The sequence below is a fragment of the Heptranchias perlo genome, chromosome 10 (genome assembly GCF_035084215.1).
Source record: "Heptranchias perlo isolate sHepPer1 chromosome 10, sHepPer1.hap1, whole genome shotgun sequence".
Classification (NCBI taxonomy): Eukaryota; Metazoa; Chordata; class Chondrichthyes; order Hexanchiformes; family Hexanchidae; genus Heptranchias; species Heptranchias perlo.
This window is the reverse complement of record NC_090334.1, coordinates 58616925-58644102: the sequence shown is the minus strand read 5'-3', so window position 1 is coordinate 58644102 and position 27178 is coordinate 58616925. Positions and strand designations below refer to the sequence as shown.

Below are 27178 nucleotides of genomic sequence, written 5' to 3'. Positions count from 1 at the left end.
TGCTTGGTGATAGAACTTAAACATCTTTTACACATGTGATGACTTTATTTCATCCATGACTGAACAATGAGAAACCTGGGTATGGTGATTGGCAAGTTGTCACTTTGCCATAACTAATTCATATCGCTTTATGTTGTCTTCCGGTTCCTTCATGTGTAGAAGAAGAATGTGCGGAGATGGATGACATCGATTCCTCAGAGGACCTAATTCCTTCTGAGGGTGCACCGTCACAGGACATACAGCCATGCACCAATGCAGATATTGGCACTTCGGTGGGTCCAGTTAGACAGTTAGTTGGGTTTTCACCTGGTGATTCACAATTGACAAGTGAGTCAATGCAGGCTATGACCACGGCCGTGCATATTTTGGAAGCCAGCATCCTTAAGACAGATACCTTATCCGTGGTCTTACAATGCATCACAGATGTGCACCAAGTTGCTGTCCAGCAGAGTGGTGGGAGTGATGTGGCGCTGGCCTGGGAGAGGGATGAAGGCGAAAGGGGACATGGGAGTGGGAACTCCACTCAAAGAGCTCCCATGTATCACCCATTGCCACCACCCCCACCTCAACCAGCACCCAAAATTCTGCCTCGTGTCCCGATGGCTGAGACTGACCCTGCACAGGTGCAGGTGGAGCATTCTTTGGCGGTACCCTCACGGGCTCCGAAACCCAGAGATCGTAGGCCAAAAGGAGCTCAGCAGTTAGAGCAGGGATCTGAGCAGCCTTCCACTAACTCTGCTGAAGCCACAGGGGATGCACCACGTAGAAGCGGTAGGAAGTGTAAGTTCAAGCAATTGTACTTCACCAAGGGTATGGACAAGGGTGTTTAAAGAAATGTTGTGTTAAGTTTCCTTTATTTTATATTAGCATATTAAATGTATTGGTTAGCACCACCTCCACTTCTTCGCCATTATTGCATCCCAAGTTAAATTGCCCTTTCATTTGCTTCATGATTTTTTTTATTCGTTCATGGGATGTGGGCGCCGCTGGCGAGGCCGGCATTTATTGCCCAACCCTAATTGCCCTTGAGAAGGTGGTGGTGAGCTGCCTTCTTGAACCGCTGCAGTCCGTGTGGTGATGGTTCTCCCACAGTGCTGCTAGGAAGGGAGTTCCAGGATTTTGACCCAGCGACAATGAAGGAACGGCGATATATTTCCAAGTCGGGATGATGCGTGACTTGGAGGGGAATGTGCAGGTGGTGTTGTTCCCATGTGCCTGCTGATCTTGTCCTTCTAGGTGGTAGAGGTCGGAAGGTTTGGGAGGAGCTGTCGAAGAAGCCTTGGCGAGTTGCTGCAGTGCATCCTGTGGATGATGAATGCCAATACATGATGGTACCTCCCCATGACATTCATTGGCATTACCATCACCGAATCCTCCACCACCAACATCCTGGGGGTCACCATTGACCAGAAACTTAACTGGACCAGCCACATAAATACTGTGGCTACAAGAATAGGTCAGAGGCTAGGTATTCTGCAGCAAGCAACTCACCTCCTGACTCCCCAAAGCCTTTCCACCATCTACAAGGCACAAGTCAGGAGTATGATGGAATACTCTCCACTTGCCTGGATGAGTGCAGCTCAAACAACACTCAAGAAGCTCGACACCATCCAGGACAAAGCAGCCCGCTTGATTGGCACCCCATCCACCATCCTAAACATTTACTCCCTTCACCACCGGCGCACCGTGGCTGCAGTGTGTACCATCCACAAGATGCACTGCAGCAACTCGCCAAGGCTTCTTTGACAGCACCTCCCTAACCCGTGACCTCTACCATCTAGAAGGACAAGAGCAGCAGGTACATGGGAACAACACCACCTGCACGTTCCCCTCCAAGTCACACACCACCCCAACTTGGAAATATATCGCCGTTCCTTCATCGTCGTTGGGTCAAAATCCTTGAACTCCCTACCTAACAGCACGGTGGGAGAACCTTCACCACAGGGACTGCAGCGGTTCAAGAAGGTGGCTCACCACCACCTTCTAAAGGGTAATTAGGGATGGGCAATAAATGCTGGCCAAATGGATGCCCACATCCCATGGACGAATAAAAAAAAACCCACTGAGCGGATGTGAAATGGGTGTATGCGCGGTTGAAGGACTGTTTTGTGCAAAAGATGGGGGGGGTGGGGGGAGTGCGGTAGTTGGTGGTAGTGGTGGTTATGCCAGTTGGCCTGAGCATCTCAATGTCTCTCTTTTTTTGTATTTGTTCATGGATTGTGGACGTCACTGGCGAGGCCAGCATTTATTGCAACTATATCATAACCGTTAATATCTATCTGCGCTGTTAATTCATAAGAACATAAGAAATAGGAGCAGGAGTAGGCCAATCGGCCCCTCGAGCCTGCTCTGCCATTCAATAAGATCATGGCTGATCCTAACATCAAATCTAAATTCATGTCCAATTTCCTGCCCGCTCCCCGTAACCCCTAATTCCCTTTACTTCTAGTTTATTGCGAATGCTCTGCGCATTAAGACACAATGACTTTAGACTTGTCTTTTTAAGATTGCTAGTCATTTTAGTTTTATTTTGCACTATGGCCCTATTTGTTTTTTGCCCTTGTTTTCTCTGCCTTCCACTATTGCTTCTTCCCTTTCTGTCTTTTGTTTCTATCCTTGTTTCTCCCTCCTCTGCCTCCCTGCTCAGGTTCCCATCCCCCTACCATTCTAGTTTAAACCTTCCCCATCAGCACTAGATACTTGAGGTACTTAATATTTTGTGTACTGGAAAATTAATACGAATTTAAGCTTACCTGCTCAGGTTTCCTATCACTTCCGATTCACGTCGGGTGAAAGCAAGCAGGGAGGGCTGGATCCATGAGGTGAGGCCTTTATTGCACTGCTTGTGGGCCTGGAGGAGCAGGAGTGCTTCATCCAGGCCCAACAAGCTCACCTGACCCACAGGACCCCTGCGATCGGCTGCCCCCCAACCTTGATGGTGGACCCCCACCTACCCCCGACTCTTCACCCGACCTCCAGCATCCTCCAATCTCCAAGTCCCGGCCCATCCAATCTTTTCCCCGGCCCTTCAATTTTCTCCCTGGCCTATCCCATCTTCTCCCCGGCCTATGATCTCTCCCTTCCTCCGATGCCCGGCTGCAGCCTGCTGCTACAGGCCTTCCTGCCCAATAGCTGGCCAGCCTTTCAATCAAAGCCCGGAACGATTGGGACCCGCCAACTTACCTTCCGGGTTTCGCACCCAAAAATCTTCCCCTGCTCTCTTCCCGGATCAAAGTCAAAATTCTGCCCCAGAAGTCTGCGACCACCTGCCGACTCAATCTGAGCCTGCATGGGCACTGCTGCTCGGAGAGGTCCAGGAAGCTCAGCCTCTGCCTCTCACGTGCCTCTTGTGTCCTCAGCCCCTCTGTTGCTTCCCTTCCTTGCTGTTCTTCAGACCTTTGTTGTGGACCTCTCTCTTGTGCACCTGCAGATCTCAACACGGCATGAAGTGGCTGCCGTGGATGGTCATTTTCCACTTCCTCAGATGTTCTCTCGAATATATCCATTGCGCCCCCCCCCATCCTGATCTTGTCAGTTTGAAAGGCTCCAAAGTCCTCTTGTGATATCTCATCGCAAGAACTCTCAGCCAAACGTGTGCCTGAGAGAAATGAGTGACTAGCTGCAATAACTGACCTTTTATTCAGATGGGGCAATCACAGGTTTTAAAAACCCAAATTAACTGCAGCTGAATCTCGCCTCTGTTTCACTGGCGAGATTCAGAAGCCCCGCGAAACCCATGCTGGAGACGTTAAATTGGAATCAGTTTCAAAATCAATTAAAAAGAGTCTACCTCAAGTATCTCACCTAGGTAAATTACTCCACTAACAATCCGCCCGCCGGCAATAATTGGAGATGCGATATACGCGAATCGGCTGCGCGCACATACCCAAACACGCCCACATTAAACCCAGAAGTGGGCGCATTGGAGCCGGGTTGCAGTCGTGATTACAAAAACTGGTATTTTCACCTCCCACCCGTTCTTGGGGGTTAAAATTTCCCCCTTGGTGACAGAATTAAAAATATCTTTGACACACATTTATTTCATCAATGACTTAACTATGAGAAGCCTAAAGTATGCTGATTGGCAAGATTGTTACTTTGCCAGGACTAATTCATATCCGTTTTTTCTGTCTTCCAGGGCCTTCATGTGTAGAGCAAAAGTCCGTGGACATGCCTGATGACGATTCCTCAAAGGAGCTCATTCCTTCTGAGAGTGCACCATCACAGGAGATTCAGACATGCACCAGAGCAAATACTCGCACTTTGGTGGGCCCAGTTAGACAGTTAGTTGGGTTTTCACCTGATGATTCACCACTCACAAGTGTGCACAAGCAGACATTGGTGGCAGGGGCAGCTGTGAAGAGTCCGCACTCCTCTCCAAGCTCTGCTCAGCTGGACACAGATGCTGAATTCCGGAGGCCATAGTTTAAGATGAGAATGATAGAGGGACAGCAGAAAATTTGCGAGGTACAGGCAGACATGCCATGTACACTGTCCACGATAGAGAGGATGGAGGAGTCCAGCTCCAACATTAGTGGATCGGTGTCACAGGTAATTGCGAGAATGTCTGCCATGGAGAGAGCAGCCGCCTCTGTGGAGCTTCAAGTACGGCCCTCAAATGAGTCTATGCTGGCCATGACCACGACCATGCAGGAGATATCTGCTGCCTTAAACAGGATGACAGATACCTTATCCACGGCCTTACAACACGTCACTGATCTGCACCAAGGTTCTCACCAGCAGAGTGGTAGGAGTGATGAGGCGCTGGCCCAGGAGAGGGATGACAGCGAAAGGGGACATGGAGGTGGGAACTCCACTCAAAGTGCTCCCACGTCTCACCCGTTGCCCACCCCCAGCTCAGCCAGTACCCATAAGACCATAAGTGATAGGAGTAGAATTAGGCCATTTGGCCCGTTGAGCCTGCTCCGCCATTTAATGTGATCATGGCTGATCTGATATTTACCTCAACTCCACTTTCCCGCCTTTTTGCCATATCCTCTGACTCCCTACCTGATCAATAATTTGTTTAACTCAGCCTTGAATGTATTCAATGACAGCCTCCACAGCTTTTTGGGGTAAAGAATTCCAAAGATTCACGACCCTCTGGGAGAAGAAATTCCTCCTCATTTCCGTCTTAAACGGGTGACCCCTTATTCTGAGACTATGCCCCCTAATCTTGGATTCCCCCATGAGGGGTAACAACCTCACAGCATCTACCCTATCGAGTCCCATCAGAATCTTATTTGTTTCAATACGCTCTCCTCTCATTCTTCTAAACTCCAATGAGTATAGACCCAACCTGTTCAATCTTTCCTCATAAGACAACCCTTCCATACCCGGAATCAACCTAGTGAACCTTCTCTGAACTGCTTCCAACGCAAGTATATCCTTCCTTAAATAAGGGCACTGGAACTGTACGCCGTACTCCAGGTGTGGTCTCACCAGCACCCTGTACAGTTGTAGCATGACTTCCCTGCTTTTATACTCCATCCCCCTAGAAATAAAGGCCAATATTCAATTTGCCTTCCGGATTATCTGCTGCACCTGTATGTTGACTTTTTGTATTTCATGTACGAGGACACCCAGATCCCTCTGTACCGCAGCATTTTGTAGTATTTCTCCATTCAAATAATATTTTGCTTTTTTATTTTTCCTACCAAAGCGGACCACTTCATATTTTCCCACATTATATTACATCTGCCAAACTTTTGTCCATTTGCTTAACCTGCCAATATCCGTTTGCACTTTGTGTCCTCCTTGCAACTTGCTTTTCCACCTATCTTTGTATCATCAGCAAATTTGGCCACAATACACTCTGTTCCTTCATCCAAGTCATTGGTATATACTGTAAATAGTTGAGGCCCCAGCACTGATCCCTGCGGCACTCCACTAGTTACAGATTGCCATTTTGAAAATGACCCTTTTATCCCGACTCTTTGTTTTCTGTTAGTTAGCCAATCCTCTATCCATGCCAGTATATTACCCCCAACACCATGAGCTCTTATCTTGTGCAGTAATGTGGCACCTTATCGAACGTCTTTTGGAAATCCAAACATACTGCATCCATTGGTCCCCCTTTATCCACCCTACCCATTACTTCCTGACGTGCTGCCTCGTTTCTCGATGGCCAAATCCGCCCCTGCACAGATGCAGGTGGAGCAGTCTTTGGCAGGGCCCTCAAAGGCTCCAAAACCCAGTGGTCGTAGGCCAAAAGCATATCAGCAGTCAGAGCTGGGATCTGAGCAGCCTGCCTTTAACTCTGCTGAAGGCACAGGGATGCACCAGACAGAAGCAGTAGGAAATGTAAGAGAAAGCAATTGTAATTCACCAAGGGTATGCACATGGGTGTTTGACAAAATGTCGTGAAGTTTATTTTTATAACGGCACACAAAATTTAATGATTTGCAACACTTTCTCGTCTTGTCCAATATTGCGTGCCAAGTGCCAGCTCGCCCTTTTAGTTGTTTCATGATGAGTGTGAATACATGATAGGACTCATTGGGGAATGTGCAATGGGTGTATGCTTGGTTTAAGGACTGTTTGGTGCAAAGGGGTGGGGGTGGGTAGTGCGATGGGGGGTTTCATTTTTTTATTTTTTCCAGTCTGACTAACTAACTGAACCTTCGAGCTGTGAGGGCATCCTGAGCAGCAATGTACGAGGCTGGTCTTGCGATGGGTGCTCCATCTTCATATTGCTCCTCCTCCTCCTCTTCGTCAATGATCTTGTCATCAGAAGATGGTTGATGAGTGCCTTGGTCATACTCCACCTCTAATCCTTGCTGCTGCGCAATGTGTAGAACGCAGCATACCACTATGATTCTGGAGACCCTCGCTGGCGAGTATTGAAGGGCACCTCCAGACCTGTCTATACACCTGATGTGCAATTTCAACATGCCAACGGCTTGCTCGATGACACATCTGGTGGTCATGTGGCTCTTGTGTAGTGCTCTTGCACCAGATTGGTGGGGTTCCTCACAGGTGTATCCTTTGTCTCCTACGAGCCATCCCTTAAGTCTGTTTCCTGGTATGAAGAGGTCTGGGATGTTGGACTGCCGTAGTACAAAAGCATCAAGACAGCTCCCAGGGATTCTGGCATATACCTGCATGAACCTTTTCTTATGGTTGCACACCAGCTGTACACTGATGGAATGAAATCCCTTACGGTTGATAAATACTGCTGTTTGCTCTGGTGGTCCTCGGATTGCCACGTGTGTGCAATCGATGGCACCCTGTACAAGTGGGAAGACAGTCAGAGGGGCGAGTCTGACTGCCCGTTCATTCTGGTTATTGTTGTCGCAGGGGAAGTTGACGTAAGTAGACACCCTGGAAAACAACCCATCTGTGATCTGCCTTATATGTTCACGTGCAGCCAACTGAGAGACCCTCGACACGTCTCCGGTGGCACCTTAGAAGGAGCCAGAGGCAAAGAAATTGAGGGTGGTGGTGACTTTGACAGTGACTGGCAATGCTTAACCACCAGGTCTTCTTTTAGGAGGCTGCAGATGTCTGACCACCTGCCATGTCAATCTGAGCCTGCAGAGGCACTGCTCTTCAGATAGGTCAAGGAAGCTGACCCTCTGTTTTATACACCCTGTCTTGTGGGTAGTGCCTCATGCAACCACGGCCCCTCGTTGTTCTCCTCTCTGCTGTTCTCTACTCTGTTCTCCTCTCTGCTGATCTTTTTTTAAATTCGTTCACGGGATGTGGGCGTCGCTGGCAATGCCGGCATTTATTGCCCATCCCTAATTGCCCTCGAGAAGGTGGTGGTGAGCCGCCTTCTTGAACCGCTGCAGTCCGTGTGGTGACGGTTCTCCCACAGTGCTGTTAGGAAGGGAGTTCCAGGATTTTGACCCAGCGACAATGAAGGAACGGCGATATATTTCCAAGTCGGGATGGTGTGTGACTTGGAGGGGAACGTGCAGGTGGTGTTGTTCCCACATGCCTGCTGCTCTTGTCCTTCTAGGTGGTAGAGGTCGCGGGTTTGGGAGGTGCTGTCGAAGAAGCCTTGGCGAGTTGCTGCAGTGCATCCTGTGGATGGTGCACACTGCAGCCACAGTGCGCCGGTGGTGAAGGGAGTGAATGTTTAGGGTGGTGGATGGGGTGCCAATCAAGCGGGCTGCTTTATCTTGGATGGTGTCGAGCTTCTTGAGTGTTGTTGGAGCTGCACTCATCCAGGCAAGTGGAGAGTATTCCATCACACTCCTGACTTGTGCCTTGTAGATGGTGGAAAGGCTTTGGGGAGTCAGGAGGTGAGTCACTCGCCGCAGAATACCCAGCCTCTGACCTGCTCTCGTAGCCACAGTATTTATATGGCTGGTCCAGTTAAGTTTCTGGTCAATGGTGACCCCCAGGATGTTGATGGTGGGGGATTCGGCGATGGTAATGCCGTTGAATGTCAAGGGGAGGTGGTTCGACTCTCTTGTTGGAGATGGTCATTGCCTGGCACTTATCTGGCGCGAATGTTACTTGCCACTTATGAGCCCAAGCCTGGATGTTGTCCAGGTCTTGCTGCATGCGGGCTCGGACTGCTTCATTATCTGAGGGGTTGCGAATGGAACTGAACACTGTGCAGTCATCAGCGAACATCCCCATTTCTGACCTTATGATGGAGGGAAGGTCATTGATGAAGCAGCTGAAGATGGTTGGGCCTAGGACACTGCCCTGAGGAACTCCTGCAGCAATGCCCTGGGGCTGAGATGATTGGCCTCCAACAACCACTACCATCTTCCTTTGTGCTAGGTATGACTCCAGCCACTGGAGAGTTTTCCCCCTGATTCCCATTGACTTCAATTTTACTAGGGCTCCTTGGTGCCACACTCGGTCAAATGCTGCCTTGATGTCAAGGGCAGTCACTCTCACCTCACCTCTGGAATTCAGCTCTTTTGTCCATGTTTGGACCAAGGCTCCACTCTGTTCTCTTCTCTCTTGTGCACCTGCAGCTCCCATCACAGCACGACATTGCTGCTATGGATGGTAATTGTCTTCTCATCCAAATTCCAATCGAAAGCACCCATGGAGCCCCCCCATCCTAATGTTGTCTGTTTGAAAGCCTCCAAACTTCTACAACACGTGTCTCACCACAATAACTCTTAGCAAAATGTTTGCCAAAGGTAACTAAGAAAGCAATTGTAAGCACTGAGCCTTTATTCATATCGTGGAATCAGAAGTTTAAACAACCCCATGAAGTGCCACTCATTCTCACTTCCGTTTCACTGATGAACCTTGGGAAACCCGTGCTGGAGGCATTAATTTTAAATCCCTGGTGAAATCTCTTCAAATGATAACATGCGACTCGCCTCCAGCAAGCAGGTTATTCGAACGCACCCAAATGCGCCTGTTAAAACCGGAAGTGGTCACCTGTTGTTGGGGGTTAAAATTCTCCCCATGGTCTCTTGGTAAAGAGTGAACCTACAGGTTAGCCTAATGATGGACTGTAGAAAGTAAATTGGTACCTGTTTGAAAATAATCCTCGAGTCAATATTTCACTGGTAACATCAGAGATGAACTCAAGATACTTCAATTCCTCCTCTCTGTAGAGAAATGCACATTAGAAATAAATAATCTGTAATTACAAGCTGTTGTTGTATTTGGGACTTGGAAGAAAATAGGAGCCAATCTGAACCTTATCAACCCAACCTCCGAAAATGTGAGTGGGCTGAGGTTTTGGGGTTTGCCACTGAGACCAGGATATATTGTTTTTGGTACATATTTCCCATTAACATTACCTACAAACTTTTAGCTTTGCTAGAAAACTGGCACAGCTTTACTTTTTCAAATGTTTATATGTTCCAAAAGGTAGTGTTAACTACCCTAAGGCAAACACTGTCATCATTACAGGGTACATGACATTAGTAAAGTCAGCAAATATAGAAAAATTCAGAAATCTGACCACAGATGGACAGAGAATCAGATGAACTCAAGGACTCCATGGGACCCCAATTTGAAAAGCTTTGCCATAAACAATAGCTATAATCAAATCAAGCACTGTACTTACTCGGCCTTAACTTTTCTCATAATTGGTGACTTGGTTCCATTCGATGAGGATAACCTGAAAACAGTTGGTTTGAATAGAAGAAAATAGTGGTTACACTTTAAGTATCAGATGTCAAGGTGAACCAAGTAACCAGGAAAATTAGATGACTCCTTGCTTAAGATATTTTGAGCTATAGCCACTTGTAACATTTCTTTATTGCATCAACTTCAGTTCTCTTTTTATTCATGGTTATTGTGAAGACCCGCTCTTACAAAATTTAAAGTATTTAACATGCCAGGTGTCTACCTTCACCCAAGCAGTGTCATCCACCATTATATTTTACTGAAATCGTAGCAACAATCCTTCTGACCACGCTTTATATAAATGGCACTTTCTTTCTACTGTATTGATGTGCATTAAATTACCATTGCATATAGGCCGCATCCAAATATTGGTGTCTCCTAAACTACATTAAAAAAATTAACTTGTGATTTTTACTTTTAAAAAGTGCAGCGTATATGTGAATTAATACAGTATAATTAAGATTATTATTTGGAAATATTTCAAATTGGGTCAGAAAACTCAAGTTTGTTTTTTGTAATTATTGCTAGAGATCTATTTGCCACTTAATTCAAGATTTGATGGTACATTCTTGCTACTAAAGCTGTTTACTAAAATATAGTTTTAAGTATAAATAAGATAAATTGTTCAAAGAGCTATTTTGGAGATGAAAATGAAAATAATGGTAGCAGTATTTCATCGGCAAAAGTGCATTAATAGTTATTAATATGCCTCAATTTTTTTACTTCAAAACTTTGGTTTGGCTTTGTAACTAATGTAGCTCTATTTATCAATTTGTTACAATCACTGCCAAACTCCAGTTGATGGGTGCTTAATTTAAATACAATTACTGTTTGTAGCAGCATTTTTTATTCCTAATGAAATAGTGCATTCCTTTGGAAATGAATTAGAGGATTAATTGAATTGTCTTAAAATATCTGCTTAAAAAGAACTGGAGGATACAACTATTCTGAAGGACTGAGCAGGCTAGGGCTTTTCTCTCTGGAAAAAAGACTAAGAAGAGACCTGATAGAGGTCTTTAGAATTATGAAAAGGTTTGATGGGGTGGACATGGAGAAACTGTTTCCACTTGTGGGTGAGTCCAGAACAAAGGGACATAAATATATGATAGTTACTTACCGATCAAATAAAGAATTTAGGAGGCATTTCTTTACACAGAGTGTGGTGAGAATGTGGGTCTCTGCCACATGGAGTGGTTCAAGCAGATAGCATTGATATATTTAAGGGAAGGCTTGATGCATACATGAGGGAGAAGGCAATAGAGGGATATGCAGGCAGAGTGGGAAGAGGTTTTAGAGTGGGAAAAGGTTTGTGTGGAGTATAAACGCTGGCATAGACCAGTTGGGCCAAACAGCCTGTTTCTCTGCTGTAGATTCTATGTAATTCTTATCTGGGAGGAATGGAATATTTATGCGTAAAGATGCACTAAATCTCCAAAATATTAATGGAAGTATTAAGTATAAAATAATGACTTTATCTAAATGAGATTTAACACAGGTAAAAAAAATCTTCAGCAGATAGACATAACAGTTGATTACTTCCCACAGTAGTGTTTTCCACATTCTTTGAAAATTTAACTTCCACATACACATAGGGATATCTATCATCTCACAGGGGAAACCGCTTGGACACTGTCTCCTTAAGAAAATTGGCACACTGGGCAGTCTGCTGATTGTGATTGTGAAACAGCTCTCAATCTGAGCCAACCTTTAGTTGTTTGCCTGGGAGGCAGCTGTGTGATCTAGGAAGAGTACTGATACCTTCCATTAAAAGTAAAGTTGATCGTTGGCAATAATTACAGTAAAACACTAACTCAGCTTCAAGCTATTCTGTTCAGTTCCCACCAGAAGCTCTTGACTTTGTCTTGATCCCAAACCTCTTCCTGGATGCTTTCTTAGGCTCAAACAGACAGTTCACAACCTCAGTGGCCTGCTTGATTCCTGGCTGAACTTCAAATTTCATATCCAGTTCATCACCATAACTGTATACTTCCATCTATGAAATATTACCCATGTCAGTTCCTTCCCCAAACTCAATACACCAAACCCTCATGTACATCTTTGTCATCTTCAGATTCAACTTGTCCTCTGCCTCCTTCAAAACTCCAATCTACAAAGTCTCTAATTGTACATAAACTCTGATTTTATCCACATCAAGTCCTGTTCATTTATGTTTTCACTGACCTCCAATTAGGGGGGTCAAACTCGAGATTTGGCCAAGTTGGCAGGAAGGGGACTGAGCTAAGAACTGGTAAACTCAAGGTTAAAAGTCAGAGCAGCCTGTACAGGTCTTAGTATCGACAGTCACATCATTGACTAGAAAAACTGCATCTGCACTTAGGCTCTTTATCCTTGTGGGTACTCCTTACAGATGGTCATGGAGTTGCTACTCACACCATGGTTAAAAGTTGCAAATAACCTCATGCCAACTTCACCTGATTGCCCTCTTGTAGTTGTGGTATTGAAATATTTTTTTTACTGTTATGCTTAACCTCAGCTCCTATGTTCTTTTCCAAGTCTCACTGTCCTTCTGATCATGCTTTTAGCGTGTTCCTGCATTTTCTTATATTCATCCCAGTGAGACACTTCCCCTTTCTTCCTGCAATATTTGTAAAGGCCATTTTTCCACTTTATCTCACGTTTAGTTTGTTTGTTGATCCATATAGCATCATGCTAGCTTAAATGAGTTTGTTGGTTTTGGGTATGTATTTATCCTGTATGCTCAGCATTATACCTGTAAAGGTATTCCAGTTGTATTCTGCTGAAGTGATGTTGAACAACCTTCCTCAATTTATTTGTTTTAGCGGTTCCATCATTCCATTGAATGTAGTCCTTTAAGTTATGTACCTGGCTCCTGGTTTTGGGTATTTTTGACTCCCGCATCATCTTAAAACTTTATCATTCTATTGTCGCTATCCCCTAGGGTGCTATCATTTCCATAACCTGTCTCAGTCATTAAAAAAGATGAGTATTGCCTCTTGTGGCTTCCTTAATGCACTTGGTCAAGAAACAGTCATGCATTACATCTAGCAACTCTGACTCTAAACCACTTGGGTTTTCCCAGTTTATATTAGGTTGGTTGAAATATTCTATTAAAATAACTTTGACACACCCTTCTTATCTTATCATAGAGCAAATTCTCCTTCTGCTGACCAGGTGGTCTATAGCATACCCCTAGTGTTACCGTGGATTTTTTAGCATCAGAGGTATCTAACCAGAGTAGTTCATTTTGTAGCTTTCTATCTCCCAAAGAATCAACTTCTTTTACCTCCCAGGTGACTACACCACTGCTTTTTCTGTTGACTTGGTCTTTTCTAAACAATCTTTACCCCTGAATGTTATATTAATTTCCATCCTTTGGATCGAGCCATGTATCCGACATTCTCACCACAACCTGGCTTCCTCCTGCCACAACAGCCTATAGTTCCGGCATTTTATTTCTAATGTCTCTAGTTTTCATGTATATACATCTTAATGTAGATTGGTCTCCTCTTGCGTCCCCCCTCAGTGTCTTCCTGTTCTTGATATCCAGTTCACGTGCGTCTCTGTGAGTTTCATACCTGCCTGCCACCTTCAATGGGACATTTCAATTTTCATATAGATTGGGAAGAGCATAATTGCTCAAGTAAGAAAGTCGATGAATTTCTTGAGTGTGTTCAAGATAGATTTCTGGAGCAATAAGTTCTAGAACCAGCAAGAGGGCAGGCCATACCAGATTTAGTAATGAGTAATGAGCCAGCCTTAGTTAATAACCTAATAGTAAGGGAAAATTTACCTAACAGTGTTGTAATATGATCGAATTCATAGAATTACATTACTTAGAATGTACAGCACAGAAATAGGTCATTCGGCCCAACGGGTCCATGGCGGTGTTTATGCTTCACATGAACCTCCTCCCTCCCTACTTCATTTAACCCTATCAGCATATCCTTCCATTCCTTTCTCCCTCATGTGTTTATCTAGCTTTCCCTTAAATGCATCTGTGCTAGCCACCTCAAGTACTCCTTGTGGTAGCTAGTTCCACATTCTAACCACTTTCTGGGTAAAGAAGTTTCTCCTGAATTCCCTATCAATGGCTATCTCATATTTATGGCCACTTGTTCTGGTCTCCCCTGCAAGTGGAAACATCTTCTCTATATCTACCCTTTCAAACCCTTACAAAATCTTAAAGACCTCTATCAGGTTACTCCTCAGTCTTCTCTTTTCTAAAGAAAAGAGCCATAGCCTGTTCAATCTTTCCTGCTAGGTATAACCTCTCAGTTCTGGTAACATTCTTGTACATCTTTTTTGTACCTTCTCCAGTACCTCTACATCCTTTTTATAATATGGAGACTAGAACTGTTCACAGTACTCCAAGTATGGTCTAACCAACGTTCTATACAAGTTTAATATAACTTCTCTGATTTTCAGTTCTATTCCTCTAGAAATGAACCCCAGTCCTTGCTTTGCTTTTTGTTAAGGCCTTATTAACCTGCGTTGCTACTTTTAGTGATTTGTGTATCTGTACCCCCAGATCCCTCTGCTCCTCTCCCCATTTAGACTCTGATTTTCCAAGGAGTATGTGGCCTGCTTATTCTTCCTACCAAAATGTACCACCTCACACTTATAGAATCATAGAAAGGTTACAGCACGGAAGGAGGCCATTCGGTCCATCGAGTCCGTGCCACCTCTACGCAAGAGCAATCCAGCTACTCCCACTCCCCGTCCTACCCCCGTAGCCCTTTCAAGTACTTATCCAGTTCCCTTTCGAAAGCCATGATTGAATCTGCCTCCACCACCTACCCTGGCAGTGCATTCCAGATCCTAACCACCATTTATCTATATTGAAATTCATTTGCCAATTACTCGCCCATTCTGCAACTTTATTAATGTCTTCCTGTATTTTTTTGCAGTCCTCCTCAGTATTAACTATACCCCCCAATTTGGTGTCATCCGCAAATTTTGATATTGTACTTCCGATTCCAGAGTCCAAATTGTTTATGTAAATAGTGAACAACAGTGGTCCCAGCACCGATCCTTGTGGAAACCCACTTCCCACCTTTTGGATAAGTAACTACCTTTAACCCTACTCTCTGTTTTCTGTTTTGTAGCCAGCTTGCAATCCAATCCATTCTACTACTTGTCCCCTGACTCTACATGTTCTGACCTTAGTCAAGAGTCTACTATGCGGTACCTTATAGAAGGCCTTTTGAAAATCCAAATATATTACATCTACTGCATTACCTTTATCTACCCTTTCTGTTACTTCTTCAAAGAATTCAATAAGGTTAGTCAAGCATGACCTTCCCTTTTGCAATCTGTGCTGACTATCCTTTATTATATTTTTGGTTTCTAGATGTTTTTCTATTACATCTTTGAGTAAGGATTCCATTATCTTTCCTACCACTAATGTTAAGCCAACTGGTCTATAGTTCCCTGGACTTGTTCTATCTCCCTTTTAAAATATAGGAATCACATTAGCTATCCACCAGTCCCCTGGCACTATTCCCTGTTCTAATGAATTTTTATATATACGTAATAGTGCCTCTGCTATCTCTTCCCTAACTTCTTTTAATATGCGTGGATGCAATCTAGCTAGACCAGGGGTTTTATCCTCTCTAAGTTTGATTAGTTTATCAATTATCTCCAAACTTGCTATCTTAAATGTCTTAATATCTTTTTAGATCTCTTTTTCTAATGTCATGCCCGCCATGTTAGTCTCCCTGGTAAATAGTGAGGCAAAGTAATTATTTAATATTTCTGCCATTTCGCTGACATTGTCTGTGAGTTTATCGTGTATATCCTTAATGGCCCTATCCCTATCCTGATTTTGCTTTTGTTATTTATGTGTCTGTAGAATACTTTACTATTTCTTTTTGTATTCCTTGATAATTTAATTTTGTAGTGTTTCTTTGCCTTCCTAAATATTTTTTTAACTTCTTTCCTAGCCTTTTGCCTTTCCCTTTTGTCATCCTCTCCTTCGTTGTCTATGTACTTAATGTATGGCTTTTTCTTTAGTTTCAATTTTGCTGTTATTACTTTATTCATCCATGGTGTATCATTACTGGCTTGTTTGTTCTTACTTTTTAGTGGGATATATTTCCCTTGGACTCTATTGATCATCATTTTAAATGTTTCCCATTGCTGATCTATTTCTTTGTTTGTCAGTGAATTTTTCCAATTTATTTTCCCTAGTTCCATTCTCATCCCCTTAAAATCAGTTTTTTTCCCAATTTATTACTTTGGTCTTTGTCTTACTTATTTCCTTCTCAATCTTTATCTTAAATCTTATTATGTTGTGATCGCTATTGCCTAGCTGTTCCCCAAGGTTTACTTCTCTTATCAGCTCTGGTTCAATTTCCCATTATTAGATCCAGCAGTGCTGCCTCTCTTGTTGGGCTTTTTACATACTGGGTAAGAAAGGAGTCCTGCACACATTGTAAAAACTCCATTCCCTGTACTCCTTTACCTACCTCTTCTTGCCAGTTTATTTGGGGCAGTTAAAATCTCCCATGGTTATTATTTTATGTCCTTTACTCATTTCACATATTTGCTTACATATTTCTTCCTCCACCTCATTTCCACTGTTAGGTGGTCTGTAGTATACTCCTATTAGTGTGATTGATCCCTTTTTATCTTTTATTTCAAACCAACTTGCCAAAAAAAAACAGCCATGGACAACTAAAGAGGTATAAGACATAAGGAAAGGGCAAACAAAAAGGCAAAAAATGGCACAGATCCTGGCCAATGGGAAAGATATAAAGATCAACAAAGGGTCACAAAACAGATAAGAGCTACAAAAAGAGAGTATGAAAAGAAACTTGCAAGGGATATCAAAACCAATACGAAGAACTTTTATAGTTACATTAGGAAAAAGAGGGTGGTCAGGAGCAGTGTTGGCCCCTTAAAAACTGAAAGTGGGGATATTGCCATTGACAATGGGGAAATGGTGGACATGTTGAACAATTACTTTGTGTCAGTATTTACAGTAGAAAAAGAGGATAGCATGCCGGAAATCCCAAGAAAACTAATATTGAATCGGGGACAGGGACTCGATAAAATTAACATAAGTAAAGCAACAGTAATGAAGAAAATAATAGCACTAGAGAGTGACAAATCCCCAAGACCAGATGGTTTCCATCCCAGGGTTTTAAAGGAAGTAGGTGAGCATATTGCAGATGCCCTAACTAAAATCTTTCAAAGTTCCCTAGATTCAGGAACTGTCCCTCTAGATTGGAAAATTGCACATGTCACTCCGCTTTTTAAGAAAGGAGAGAGAGGGAAACCAGGGCATTATAGACCTGTTAGCCTAACATCTGTTGTGGGGAAAATGCTGGACTCTATAATTAAGGATAGGGTGACTGAACACCTTGAGAATTTTCAGTTAATCAGAGAGAGCCAGCATGGATTTGTGAAAGATAGGTCGTGCCTGACAAACCTGATTGCATTTTTTGAAGAGGTGACTAAAGTAGTGGACAGGGGAACGTCAATGGATGTCATTTATATGGACTTCCAGAAGGCATTTGATAAGGTCCCACATAAGAGACTGTTAGCTAAGATAGAAGCCTATGGAATCGAGGGAAAAGTACGGACTTGGTTAGGAAGTTGGCTGAGCGAAAGGTGACAGAGAGTAGGGATAATGGATAGGTACTCACATTGGCAGGATGTGACTAGTGGAGTCCCGCAGGGATCTGTCTTGAGGCCTCAATTATTCACAATATTTATTAACGACTTGGATGAAGACATAGAAAGTCTCATATCTAAGTTTGCCGATGACACAAAGATTGGTGGCATTGTAAGCAGTATAGATGAAAACATAAAATTACAAAGCGATATTGATAGATTAGGTGAATGGGCAAAACTGTGGCAAATGGAATTCAATGTAGACAAATGTGAGGTCATCCATTTGGATCAAAAAAGGATAGAACAGGGTACTTTCTAATTGGTAAAAAGTTAAAAACAGTGGATGTCCAAAGGGACCTAGGGGTACAGGTACATAGATCATTGAAGTGTCATGAACAGGTGCAGAAAATAATCAATAAGGCTAATGGAATGCTGGCCTTTATATCTAGAGGACTGGAGTACAAGGGAGCAGAAGTTATGCTGCAGCTATACAAAACCCTGGTTAGACCGCACCTGGAGTACTGTGAGCAGTTCTGGGCACCGCACCTTCGGAAGGACATATTGGCCTTGGAGGGAGTGCAGCGTAGGTTTACTAGAATGATACCCAGATTTCAAGGGTTAAGTTACGAGGAGAGATTACACAAATTGGGGTTGTATTCTTTGGAGTTTCGAAGGTTAAGGGGTGATCTGATCGAAGTTTATAAGATATTAAGGGGAACAGATAGGGTGGATAGAGAGAAACTAGTTCCACTGGTTGGGGATTTTAGGAGTAGGGGGCACAGTCTAAAAATTAGAGCCAGAACTTTCAGGAGCGAGATTAGAAAACATTTCTACACACAAAGGGTGGTAGAAGTTTGGAACTCTCTTCCGCAAACGGCAACTGATACTAGCTCAATTGCTAAATTTAAATCTGAGATAGATAGCTTTTTGGCAACCAAAGGTATTAAGGGATATGGGCCAAAGGAGGGTATATGGTGTTAGATCACAGATCAGCCATGATCTTATCAAATGGCGGAGCAGGCATGAGGGGCTGAATGGCCTACTCCTGTTCCTATGTTCCTATATGGATTCTGTTTCACCCCTTCTGTTAGTGATGTCCCTTTTTTCTACTGTCATTATGTTATCTCTAATTAGTACAGCTGTTCAATCCCTCATTCAATGTTAGGTTTGAAAAGGAGAAATGTTACTCGGGTTACTAAGATTCTAGATTTTGGTACAGCTAACAGAGACTGACGACAGCAAACTGGTCAAAACTGTTATCGGGTAAAACTACAGATGAACAGTGGGAGGTGTTCAAAAACGAATTTAGTTTAATACAGGACCAGTATATACCCCTGAGGGACAAGAGCTCTATTTAACAAATAAAACAGCCATGGTCAACAAAAGAGGTGAGAGATAACATAAAACTAAAAGAAAGAGCATACAAAAGTGCAAAGAATAGTGTAGATCCAGGGAACTGGGAGAGATATAAAGTCAGTAAAGGAAGACAAAAAAAGATAGTAAGATCTGCAAAAAGGGAATACAAAAAGAAACATATGAGGGATATCAAGATTAACACAAAAAGTTTTTACAATTAAATTAGAAGAAAAAGGGTGGTCAAGGGTAGTGTAGGCCCTTTAAAAACAGATGTAGGTAATATTGCAAATGAAAATAAGGAAATGGCAGGCTTGTTGAATAATTATTTTGTGTCAGTCTTCACAGTAGAGGAAGAGGATAATATACCTGACAGTCCAGGGAAACTAATAATGAATCAAGGACTGGAACTCACTAAAGTTAACGTAAGCAAGAAAAGAGTATTAGAAAAAATAATGGCACTAAAGATGACAAATCTCCAGGACCTGATGATTTCCACCCCAGGGTTTTAAAGGAAGTAGGTGAGAAAATTGCAAATGCTTTGGCCATAATCTTCCAAAGCTCTCTCAATTCAAGAACTGTCCCTTCAGATTGGAAAATTGCAAATGTTATTATTTAAGAAAGGTGAGAGAGAGAAACCAGGAAATTCTAGACCAGTTAGTCTAACATCTGTTGTGGGTAAGTTATTAGAATCTATAATTAAGGACAGAGTGACTGAGCACTTAGAGAAATTTGAGCTGATTACAGAGAGCCAACATGGTTTTATAAAGAGTAGGTCATGTCTAACGAAATAAATTGAATTTTTTGAGGAAGTAACTAAAGTAGTAGACAAGGGAATGTCTATGGATGTAGTTTATAGGGACTTCCAAAAGGCATTCGATAAGGTTCCACGTAGAATGATAGAATCATAGAAAATTTACGGCACAGAAGGAGGCCATTCGGACCATTGTATTCGCACTGGCCGAAAATGAGCTACCAAGCCTAATCCCACTTTCCAGCACTTGTTCCGTAGCTTTGTAGGTTAAGGCACTTCATAGAAACATAGAAAATAGGAGCAGGAGTAGGCCATTCGGCCCTTCACGCCTGTTCCGCCATTCAATATGACCATGGCTGATCCTCTATGTCAATACCATATTCCCGCTTTCACCTCATACCCCTTGATGCCTTCTGTTTCTAGCAATCTAATCTCCTTCTTAAAATATATTCAGTGACTTGGCCTCCACAGCCTTCTGTGGCAGAGAATTCCACAGGCTCACCATCCTCTGAGTGAAGAAATTTCTCCTCATCTCAGTCCTAAATGTCCCACCCTGCATCCTGAGACTGTAACCCCTCTTTCTAGATCCCCCCAGCCAGGGGAAACATCCTCCCTGCATCCAGTCTGTCTAGTCCTGTCAGAATTTTATACGTTTCAATGAGATCGCCTCTCATTCTTCTAAACTCGAGTGAATACAGGCCTAGTCGACCCAGTCTCTCCTCATGCGACAGTCCTGCCATCCCAGGAATCAGTCTGGTGAACCTTCGTTGCACTCTCTCTATGGCAAGTATATCCCTTCTTAGGTAAGGAGACAAAAACTGCACACAATACTCGAGGTGTGGTCTCACCAAGGCCCTGTATAACTGCAGTAAGACATTCTTGCTCCTGTACTCAAATCCTCTTGCAATGAAGGCCAACATACCATTTGCCTTCCTAACTGCTTTCTGCACCTGCATGTTTGCTTTCAGTGACTCGTGTACAAGGACACCCAGGTCCCTTTGTACATCAACATTTCCCAATCTATCACCATTTAAATAATACTCTGCCTTTCTGTTTTTCCTTCCTAAGTGGATAACTTCACATTTATCCACGTTATACTGCACCTGCCATGTATCTGCCCACTCACTTAACTTGTCTAAATCGCCTTGAAGCCTCTTTGCATCCTCCTCACAACTCACAGTCCCACCTAGTTTTGTATCATCAGCAAACTTGGAAATATTACATTTGGTTCCCTCATCCAAATCAGTGATATATATTATGAATAGCTGGGGCCCAAGCACTGATCCCTGCAGTAGCCCACTAGTCATCGCCTGCCACCCCGAAAAAGATCCATTTATTCCTATTCTCTGTTTCCTGTCTGTTAACCAATTTTCAATCCATGCTAGTATATTACCCCCAATCCCATGTGCTTTAAATTTGCACACTAACCTCTTATGTGGGACTTTATCAAAGGCCTTCTGAAAATCCAAATACACCACCATCCACTGGTTCTCCCTTATCTATTCTACCAGTTACATCCTCAAAAAACTCCAGTAGGTTTGTCAAACACGATTTCCCTTTCATAAATCCATGTTGACTTTGCCTAATCCCGTTGATATTTTCTAAGTGTCCTTCTATGTTCAGGTGCACATCCAGGTACTTTTTAAATGTGATGAGGGTTCCTGCCTCTACCACCCTTTCAGGCAGTGAGTTACAGGCCCCTACCACTCTCTGGGTGAATTTTTTTTTCCTCAGCTCCCCTCCAATCCTACTACCAATCACTTTAAATCTATGATCCCTGGTTATTGACCTCTCTGTTAGTGACTTAGATAACACAATAGAGAGCCATATATCCAAGTTTGCAGATGACACAAAGATTGGTGGCATAGTAAGTAGTGTAGATGGGAGCATAAAATTACAAAGAGACATTGATAAAGTGAGTGGGCAAAACTGTGGCAGATGGATTTCAATGCAGGTAAGTGTGAGGTCATCCATTTTGGACTAAAAAAGGAGAGATCCGAGTATTTTTTAAAATGATGAAAAGAGATTATGGGGTCCATGTTCACAGATCACTAAAATGTAGTAGTCAGGTACAAAGAATAATCAAAAGGCTAATGGAATGTTAGCCTTTTATAACTAGATGGCTAGAATATAAAGGGAAGTTTTTTTTTATTCGTTCATGGGATGTGGGCGTCGCTGGCGAGGCCGGCATTTATTGCCCATCCCTAATTGCCCTTGAGAAGGTGGTGGTGAGCCGCCTTCTTGAACCGCTGCAGTCCGTATGGTGATGGTTCTCCCACAATGCTGTTAGGAAGGGAGTTCCAGGATTTTGACCCAGCGACGATGAAGGAACGGCGATATATTTCCAAGTCGGGATGGTGTGTGACTTGGAGGGGAACGTGCAGATGGTGTTGTTCCCATGTGCCTGCTGCTCTTGTCCTTCTAAGTGGTAGAGTGCATCCTGTGGATGGTACACACTGCAGCCGCTGTGCGCCGGTGGTGAAGGGAGTGAATGTTTAGGGTGGTGGATGGGGTGCCAATCAAGCGGGCTGCTTTGTTCTGGATGGTGTCGAGCTTCTTGAGTGTTGTTGGAGCTGCACTCATCCAAGCAAGTGGAGAGTATTCCATCACACTCCTGACTTGTGCCTTGTAGATGGTGGAAAGGCTTTGGGGAGTCAGGAGGTGAGTCACTCGCCGCAGAATACCCAGCCTCTGACCTGCTCTTGTAGCCACAGTATTTATATGGCTGGTCCATGGTGACCCCCAGGTTTTTGGTCAATGGTGACCCCCAGGTTGTTGATGGTGGTGGATTCAGCGATGGTAATGCCGTTGAATGTTAAGGGGAGGTGGTTAGACTCTCTCTTGTTGGAGATGGTTATTACCTGGCACTTGTCTGGCGCGAATGTTACTTGCCACTTATGAGCCCAAGCCTGGATGTTATCCAGGTCTTGCTGCACGCGGGCTCGGACTGCTTCATTATTTGAGGGGTTGCGAATGGAACTAAATATTGTGCAATCATCAGCGAACATCCCCATTTCTGACCTTATTATGGAGGGATGGTCATTGATGAAGCAGCTGAAGATGGTTGGGCCTAGGACGCTGCCCTGAGGAACTCCTGCAGCAATGCCCTGAGGCTGAGATGATTGGCCTCCAACAACCACTACCATCTTCCTTTGTGCTAGGTATGACTCCAGCCACTGGAGAGTTTTCCCCCTGATTCCCATTGACTTCAATTTTACTAGGGCTCCTTGGTGCCACACTCGGTCAAATGCTGCCTTGATGTCAAGGGCAGTTACTCTCACCTCACCTCTGGAATTCAGCTCTTTTGTCCATGTTTGGACCAAGGCTGTAATGAGGTCTGGAGCCGAGTGGTCCTGGCGAACCCAAACTGAGCATCGGTGAGCAGGTTATTGGTGAGTAAGTGCCGCTTGATAGCACTGTCGACGACACCTTCCATTACTTTGCTGATGATTGAGAGTAGACTGATAGGACGGTAATTGGCCGGATTGGATTTGTCCTGCTTTTTGTGGACAGGACATACCTGGGCAAATTTCCACATTATCGGGTAGATGCCAGTGTTATAGCTATACTGGAACAGCTTGGCTAGAGGCGAAGCTCGTTCTGGAGCACAATTCTTCAGCACTACAGCTGGGATGTTGTCAGGGCCCATAGTCTTTGCTGTATCCACTGCACTCAGCCGTTTCTTGATATCACGTGGAGTGAATCGAATTGGCTGAAGACTGGCTTCTGTGATGGTGGGGATATCGGGAGGAGGTCGAGATGGATCATCCAATCGAGGGAAGTTTTGCTGGAGCTATAAAAAGCCCCGGTTAGACCACAACTGTGTACAGTTCTGGGCACTGCCCCTTAGAAAGGATATATTGGCCTTGGAAGAAGTGCAGCGCAGAATCTCCAGAATGTTACCAGGGCTCCAAGGGTTAGATTATGAGGAGGGATTACATAAACTAGGCTTTAAGGGGGGATTTGATTGAGTTTTTTTGTATTTTGAAAAGAATTGATAGGGTAAATAGAGAGAATTTTTTTCTGCTGATGGGGGAGTCTAGGATAAGGGAATATGATCTTAAAGTCAGAGCCAGGCCTTTCAGGAGATAAGTTAGGAAACACTTCTTTACTCAAAGGGTGGTAGAAGTATGGAAAACTCTCCCACAAAAACCAATAAATGCTAGCTCAATTAATAATTTTAAACCTGAGATTGATAGATTTTTGCTAGCCAAGGGCATTAAGAGATATGGAGCCAAGGCGGGTGGATGGAGTTAGGATACAGATCAGCCATGATCTCATTGAATGGTGGAACAGGTTCGAGGGGCTGAATGGCCTACTCCTGTTCCTATGTTCCTATGACACCTATTTTGAAGTTAGAGCTAGGAGGTTGCAGAGGTAATTTATATAGATAGAAAGGGAAATAGAGAAAGAAAGAAGAAAGAGAAAGAAAAAGAGAGAGAAAGAGAAAGTGGGAAAGAGAACGAAAGAATGAGAAAGAGAAAAAGAGAGAATGAGAAAAAGAGAAAAAGAAAGATAGAAAAAAATAAGGAAAAAGGAAAGAAAGTAAGAAGGTTAAATGTGACAGCTTAGCCATAACGAAAGAGGATAACAGTAAAGTATTAGAGGAAGTACACGCTATATACAAGACTTTAATATGTTACAGACATTTAGATGGATATTTGTGTACATACCTTGGTACAGAGTAATCAAAAGGGCATTCAAAACATTCTTGTAGCTCTTCACAATGCAAATTGCGAGGGAAAACCTCCCTGTCCTCTTGTTCTTCATCAGAGCATATCTGCTTGTTATAAACTGCCTATCAGAATAAAGGGACACATCTTACAGTTCTACTGAATATAACATGATATTTCTAAATGTCATCTTACCGTTCCATTGGTTAGTACTCATCTTGTAAAATTTATGTAAATTAGTATGTATTCACTATGTTCGTAATGATTAAAATAAAAATCATTTTTAAAAAATTTATTCTGCAGATACAGGCGTCCTAGCAAGGCCAGCTTTTATTACCCATCCCCAGTTGCCCTTTAAAAGGTGGTGGTGAGACTTCTTCTTGAACCACTGTAGTCCATGTGGCGAAGGTAATCCCACAATGCTGTTAGGTAGTGAGTTCCAGGATTTTGATCCAGCGACAATAAAGGAAGGCCGATATATGTCCAAGTCGGGTTGGTGTGTGACTTGGAGGGGAATTTGGAGGTGATGATATTTCTGTATGTGGTGGAGGTCACCGGTTTGGTGAGTTGCTGCAATGCATTCTGTAGATAGTACACACTACAGCCACGGTGCGCTGGTGGTGGAGGGAGTGGATGTTTAAGGTGGTGGATGGGTTGCCGATCAATTGGACTGCTTTGTCCTGGATGGTGTCCAACTTCTTGAGTTTTGTTGCAGCTGCACCCATCCATGCAACTGGACAGTATCACATCATGCTCCTGACGTGCCTTGTAGGCGGTGGTGAGGCTTTAGGGAGTCAGGAGGAGAGTCACTCGCCGCAGAATACCCAGCCTCTGACCTGCTCTAGAAGCTATGGCATATACATGGCTGGTCCAGTTGAGTTTCTAGTCAATGGCAACACCCAGGATTCATAGTAACATAGTAACATAGTATGTTGCAGCAAAGAAGGAGGCCATTCAGCTCAACGTACCTGTGCTGGCTCTTTAAAAGAGCTATCCAATTAGTGCCACTCCCCTGCTCTTTCCTCATAGCCCTGTAATTTTTTTTCCCTTCAAGTATTTATCCAATTCCCTTTTGAAAGTTATTACTGAATCTGCTTCCACCACCCTTTCAGGCAGTACATTCCAGATCACAACTCTCTGCGTAAAAAAATATTTCCTCATGTCGCCTCTGGTTCTTTACCCAATCACCTTAACTCTGTGACTTCTGGCTACCGACCCTTCTGCCACTGGAAACAGTTTCTCCTTATTTACTCTATCAAAACTGTTCATGATTTTGAACACCTCTATCAAATCTTCCCTTAACCTTCTCTGCTCTAAGGAGAACAACCCCAGTTTCTCCACATAACTGAAGTCCCTCATCCCTGGTACCATTCTAGTAAATCTCTCCTGTAGCCTCTCTAAGGCCTAGACATCCTTCCTAAAGTGTGGTGCCCAGAATTGAACACAATACTCCAGCTGAGGCCTAACCAGTGTTTTATAAAGGTTTAGCAACATTTCCTTGCTTTTGTACTCTATGCCTCTATTAATAAAGCCCAGGATCCCATTTAGGTTTTTAATAGTCTGCTCTACTTGTCCTGCCACCTTCAAAGATTTGTGTACATCCACCCCCAGTTCTCTCTGTTCCTGTACCCCTTTTAAAATTGTACAATTTGGTTTATATTGCCTCTCTTATTCTTCCTACCAAAATGTATCACTTCACACTTCTCGGCACTAAAATTTCACCTGCCATGTGTCTGCCCATTTCACCAGTCTGTCTATGTCCTCCTGAAGTCTGTTACTATCCTCCATATTGTTTACTATATTCCTGAGTTTCGTGTCATCTGCAAACTTTGAAATTATACCCTGCATACCCAAGTCCAGGTCGTTAATATATATCAAAAAGAGCAATGGTCTTAATACCAACCCCTGGGGAACACCACTGTATACTTCCCTCCAGTCTGAAAAACAACCGTTTACCACTACTCTGCTTTCTGTCCCTTAGCCAATTTTGTACCCATGCTGCCACTGTCCCTTTAATTTTGCCTCGCAAGTCTATTATGTGGTACTTTATCAAATGTCTTTTGGAAGTTCATATACCCAACATCAACCCTCTCCTTTCATCAAAGAACTCAATCAAGTTAGTCAAAACGATTTTCCTTTAACAAATCGGTGCTGACTTTAATTTATTAGCCCATACTTTTCCAAGAACCAATTAATTATGTCCCGGATTATTGTCTCTAAAAGTTTCCCCATCCACCGACATTAAACTGACTGGCCTGTAATTGCCGGGTTTATCCCTCTCCCGTTTTTTGAACAGGGGTGCAACATTCGCAATCCTTTAGTCCTCTGGCTCCACCCCCATATCGAAGGAGGACTGGAAGATTGTGGTCAGAGCCCTTGCAATTTCTACCCTTATTTCCCTCAGTAAGCTAGGATGCATCCCATCTGGACTGGGTGGCTTTTCTACTTTCAGTATTGCCAACCTTTTAAGTAGCTCCTATTTATTTTTATCCTATCCAATATCGCTACTACCTCCTCCTTTGCTGCTACATTGGCAGCATCCTCTTCCCTGGTGAAGATCAATGCAAAATATCCATTTAGTAACTCAGCCATACCCTCTGCCTCCAAAAGAAGATCTCCTTTTATGTCTCTAATTGGCCCCACCCTTCCTTTGACTGCTCTTTTACTGTTTTTGTGTTTATAAAAGACTTTTGAGTTCCCTTTTATGTCAGCCACTAATCTATTCTCATACACCCTCTTTGCC

At 43.5% G+C, this 27178-nt stretch overlaps 1 protein-coding gene across 2 annotated transcripts in view; it reads right to left on the bottom strand.

Moving 5' to 3' along the window:
* Positions 1–27178, bottom strand: part of LOC137326164 (spermatogenesis-associated protein 7-like) — an 82150-nt gene that overhangs the window by 11091 nt on the left and 43881 nt on the right. For both annotated transcript variants that reach the window (XM_067991038.1, XM_067991039.1), the window contains 3 exons: positions 24436–24560; positions 9995–10048; positions 9453–9530 (listed from right to left, as the gene is read on the bottom strand). In XM_067991038.1, coding sequence (XP_067847139.1) covers positions 9453–9530; positions 9995–10048; positions 24436–24560 — 257 coding nt within the window. The remainder of the gene's footprint in view (positions 1–9452; positions 9531–9994; positions 10049–24435; positions 24561–27178) is intronic.